General features: G+C 35.6%; 1 protein-coding gene across 1 annotated transcript; it reads right to left on the bottom strand.

Moving 5' to 3' along the window:
• Positions 1-1,432: 1,432 nt before the first annotated feature.
• On the bottom strand, positions 1,433-2,371 carry LOC100919512 (olfactory receptor 2L3-like). The gene has a single exon (XM_003766866.2). The coding sequence runs from the start codon at positions 2,369-2,371 to the stop codon at positions 1,433-1,435; it is 939 nt and encodes a 312-aa protein (XP_003766914.2).
• Positions 2,372-5,584: the final 3,213 nt, after the last annotated feature.

Genomic DNA, 5,584 nt, shown 5'->3' with positions numbered 1-5,584 from the left:
ATTGAAAATTGATACTTCACTTTATTCTATATAGTTTTCATTAGGGCATATACGATAGTTTGACTTCTTTATAAGAGGTTAACTTTCCCATTTTTCTTGGGTAAATCCCAGTTTCATTGAATCAATGTGGTCATAAGATGTTCTGCCTGTTCACAGATATAGAACTAGACCATTGTGATGTGCAAGGTTGCCTAAAAATATACTTTCTAAAGAACTTTGATTAACTTCCTATTTTACTCATTACCCTGAACTTTGGAAACCCCCTTTTCCAAATCAGTATGTTTATTAAAAATGTAAGTCAATGCTATACTTTCACTCCTCCTCTACAAATCATTATCCCAGTTTAACAACACTGAATCTTATGTGAACAAGTGTTTGAAAGACTGGTCTCTCTGCTGAGGTGAATCTCTGATCACTGAGGGATCATTAACTTCTATTGCTGGTCATTTACATTCAAAGCTTTTGGTCTTAGTTTTTCTTTATCACAGATTTTTTGATGACAGAATTTTTACCAAGGGAAAACTGTAAGCTATTACTAGTGATATTAATAAATGTATTAAATCACCAATAACTAGAGAAATGAAAATTAGAGAAATTTTAAAATTCACAAAGAATTTAATAGATTGGCAATTAGGAAAATGGCCAACTTTATAGAGCCAATGGGAAAATAGGTTCAATAATGTGCTGTTGGTTTAATTATGAATTTTTATGGATGTTTTGGAAAGGAATTTAGAACTATAATGCCAAGGTTATCAAATTGTGCATACTCTTTGGTTACAGGGCCTATAGCCACAAAAGATTAAGAAAAATATAAAATTATTTCTGGCAGATCTTTTTGGGAGACAAGTGGAAAGTAACTGGATTCATATAAAATGGAGAACAAATGATTGTATATGAGTAAAATAAAATATGATCACACTACAAGTACATAGGAAACAGTTTCAAAGAAATTGAAGATATCTGTAAACTGATGAAGAGGAATGTAAGCAAAATTTACACTATAATTTCTAAAATAACAATAATACTGCTTAAAAAATCAATTGGAATAATTAAAAAATCTTATAATCAAAAAGACAAATCAAGACTTGAAAGTACTGGTAATAAAGACTGTTATTCATCTTTTAACAGAATATTTATTGACCAATATACAGAATGTGACACACATTTTTGGAGATGGCCAGTTTTCAGGTTTATTTTAATAAACTTTTCCACAGTTGCTGCAAAGGTTTGAATATTTGTTTCTGGGGGAACATGTCAGAGAGAGAAGAAAAAATACATCTTTATAGAGATAAATAACATTTAATTTAAAATAATCATTAATTAAGATTGATGGATAAGTAAAAATTGTGTCTTAAATCTGTCAAATAAAGTAGTTTAGATATGTAATTGGTGAGATTTTTGTAGTTCTATTTCTGTGATTTTTTGCCCCCAACTATTCTTTTTGAGATAAGGATTTTCCAAAGACTCTCTGGAGAGCTCCCAACACCTCCTTATTTCTCAAGCTATAGATGATGGGGTTAAGCATAGGGGTGAGGATGGTGTAGAATACGGCCAAGTTCTTGTCCTCTTCTGAGGAGCGCAGAAATGGAGGCCTTAGATATGTGTACACAAATGGGGCGTAGTAGAAGCTCACCACAGTCAGGTGGGTGGAACAAGTCGTGAAAGCTTTCTTCCTCCCCTGTGTTGAGCGCATGTGGTAAACAGCATAGAGAACCCGGCCATAGGAAGCCATGATACCAATGAAAGGGACCAAAAGAAACAAGTTGGTGCTGAAGAGCACAGTGTACTCATAGGCCCAGGTATCTATACAGGCCAGAGGCACCATGGCAGGGATATCACAAAAAAAATGGTTAATGACTCTGGACTTACAGTAGGGCATACAAAGTGCATACACTGTATGGAAAATGGAATTGATGGATGCAGAGACCCAGGACCCAGCAATCATCAGCAAACACATTCTCTTGTTCATGAGAATAGGATAATGGAGGGGACGGCAAATGGCTACATAACGGTCATAGGCCATGGATGCCAGGAGTAACCCTTCAGCACCTGCCATGGTTAAGAAGCTGACACTTTGGAAAGCACAACCTACTAAAGAGATAGAATTGTTCCCAGACAGGAAGTTGATGGCCATCTTGGGAACTGTACTGCAAATGTACATGAGGTCCATGAGGGAGAGCTGACTGAGTAGGAAATACATGGGGGTGTGGAGATGGCGATCCATCCAGATGAGGAAAATCATGGTTGAGTTACCCAAAAAGGCAATTAAGAAGATAAAGACAACCAAGAGGAAGAGGAGCAGGCCAGTTTTTGTTTGGGGAAATAGTCCCAGTAAGAAGAAACCACTGGTAGTTTGATTCCATTCCTCCATAAAGAACTTCCTTAGTTATTTTCCTGAAAGATAAAAAAAGTGAATAGAAAACTATTTTTGGAGCAAAAAATCTCTTTGACTTCTAGATTCTTTAATATCTGACTGTACCAAGCATAAGATATATATATATATATATATATATATATATATATATATATATATACATACATACATACATACATATATATATATATATATATATATATGTGTGTATGTAAAATGTGCATCTTCAATGGGTTTTATATTGTTTTTCATGGCCTAGACTTGTGATTTCCATTCTCTAGGGAACTCTATGTGATGAATTCCCTCTCTGAATGTGCCTCTGGAACTGCTTTGTAATTTAGAGACTTAAGAGAGGTGTCCAGCTGCCCAGACTCACCCAGCAGGATGTGTCAGAAGCAGGAGTAGAAGCCAAGTATTTCTGATTCTGTGCATACTTCTGTAGCCCCAATGTCATGGACATATCTCAGGGGTTTTTTTTTGTTCTTCTTCAAATGTAATTATAGTGGTTGGTGTGAAAGGGAAAATAGGAAAATTAAGATTATGCACACAGAGATGTAAATATATAAACATATGTATACATACACATAGACATTATTGCTCAGTCATTTAGTTATGTCCAAAACTTTGTGACTGCAAACCACACTGTTTTGGTTTTCTTGTCAAGGCTACTAGAAGGTTTTGACATTTTCTTCTCCAGCAGATTAAGGCAAATAGGCACACATGTATATGTACATTAAAACAATTTTAAAAATATTTATTAAATTCATACTATGTGCCAGACACTGAGATACACATGTAAAAAGAAAATTCCTTCTCTCTGTTATCCTAAATTTAAATAAAGAAGGTAATACACTGGAAGGTGACTTGAACCATGAATATATCCATAGGCCAATTTATTGACATGATGTTTCCAGCACTGGAACATGTGAGTGACTTAAGAACACTGAACACTAAACAGCTGGTGGGTTCAGGTTAGGCTAGTGATGGAGAATTTTCCCTTTTTAGAAAACTAGAGACCCTGAAGAAGAACTGGAAATCTGGGTATGAAGTTGGTGGCAGAGTAAGAAAGTGGCAAATGACATCTCCCTCCAGTACAAACACACCCACACATACCCACACACATTCAAAACACAAACAAACACTCACAGACACACAGACACACAGACAGACAGACAGACAGACACACACACACACACACACACAAAGGCATAAATGCAATTATTCTTCAGGGGCCATGTGAATTCTGTAATATAAGGAATTCAAAGTTGAGGTGAATCCCTCTACCAAGGCAAGTCAACATTTCTTTCTAGTTTGTGTACTTAAAGGGAGTGTGGAGGAGCATGTGTCACAGCAGTTTTATATTCAGGTCTTCCCTGAAGACACTTCTATTCATTACATGGCACTAACTCACATAGATATAAATTCACTTGTTGTGTACGAGAGCCATTGTGTATGAAGAAACATATGTGTATGTTCTATGAAAAAGCTATTTGGAAATGTAATTCCCAGTTGAAATGGAAGACTGGGGCTCAGGGTGGATGATCCATGTTTGCCTCAAGCTCGTATGCTTTTAACATCAGGTTCTTTAAAAACTAAAATAAAATAGGAAAATTTTGAAGCAAAAGCACTCTTTTCATGAGTAACTGAGTAAATCTAAACTCATTTAGAAAGAAAGACTTTTCAAAAAAAATTAAAAAATAAATAATTCTTTTAAAAAAGATGAATTGGTTTTACTAGAGTGTTTTTAGAGTAAATTTTTTAGGTTAATTTGGTTAGATTTGTTGAAGATTCAGTTCACTTATTCTTTCCAGTGATTCTCATTTGAATGAAGAGAAAGAGATGTCAATGCAAAGCAATCTTTGCATTGGAACAAGAGTGATAAGCCTGTCCACCTGGTCCCTAATTCATTCTCCAGCAATGAAATGTTCCCAGTGGAAATCTCCCCAAACCACCAATCTTAGAGGTGGAAGAGCTGGGCTGGAATTCTGGCTCTGCCACAATTTTCTTGGCTCATGGCAGGAAAACCCTTTCATCTCTTTCATCATGAAAGGTTTTCATTCTTAATTTATGGGGCTTTGGGGAAACATCAGTGAAATACAGCACCTGAAAATGCTTTAAATAAAATGATAATAATGGGTTATTATTAGTAATATAAGAACATCTAGGTGACACAATGAATAGATGACCTGGTCTGAAGTCAGTGATGGTCATGGTGGAGTGCTGAGGTGAGGCAGAGAGAATCGGAACTGAGGGAGAGAAGCAAGAGGGAGTGCCTACCAACATATAAAACACTGTCCTATGGTTGTGGTTGTTCAGTCATGTGTGACTCTTCAGGACCCTATGTAGGATTTTCTTAACAATGATAGTAGAGTGGTTTTCCATTTCCTTCTCCAGATCATTTTACAGTTGAGGAAATTGAGGTATTAAGGGTTAGGTGGCTTACTCAGGCTCACACAGTAAATGTCTAGGGCCAGGTTTGAGTTCAGTTCCTACCAACTCCAAGCCTGACACTCTATCCACCATGACACTCCTTAACTTATAAACATTTATAAAATCTTGTTCCATTATTATTATTAAGACAATTGTGTTGATCAGTATTAGAGAATTTATTCTTTTTTGTTTGTTTGTTATTAGATTCTTGTTGTAAGGGATGGCTCTTTGGAAGGACTGGGATATGGAGGGGATGTAGGCCAAGTATAAAGGAAGATTGCAATACAATATGTTTCTTTTTTTTAACAACAATATTAAGCAGCAGAAAAGCCAGCACTGGGGTCAGAGTTCTAATTTTGTCTCTGATCAACTAAAAGACAGTGATAAATTTCAACTACCTAGTACTCCCAAACTCTCCATAGCTCAGCATTATGAAGGAGTTGCTGATCTACGTTGGTGGAGGGCTTTCCACATTTGTGAAAGAACGGGTCTGAAGACCAAAAAAAATAAATAATCACTATTAGCATTATTACTTTAAATCTAATGTCAAAAAATCTGAATTTATATCCTTTCTCTGCTATTTTCTCTCTATATATACATTGGAAAGGTTCACCCTCAATGAAACTTTGTGTATATGTATAAACTTAATTTCCATGGGCTCTTTCTTTCCTAAATTATTATCATACTGATATTTAACTAAGTTTTTCCTGTCAAAATGAGATCTTGATATATGTAATGCCAAAATACTAATTAGTCTGACTATTCAAATTCTGGCAGCTA

The sequence above is a fragment of the Sarcophilus harrisii genome, chromosome 3 (assembly GCF_902635505.1).
Source record: "Sarcophilus harrisii chromosome 3, mSarHar1.11, whole genome shotgun sequence".
In the NCBI taxonomy this organism is placed as follows: Eukaryota; Metazoa; Chordata; class Mammalia; order Dasyuromorphia; family Dasyuridae; genus Sarcophilus; species Sarcophilus harrisii.
This window is presented reverse-complemented; position numbering and strand designations above follow the sequence as displayed.

Excerpts from the sequence above, each read along its gene's own strand:
- LOC100919512 (XM_003766866.2), bottom strand. The coding sequence starts at position 2,371 with ATGGAGGAATGGAATCAAACTACCAGTGGTTTCTTCTTACTGGGACTA.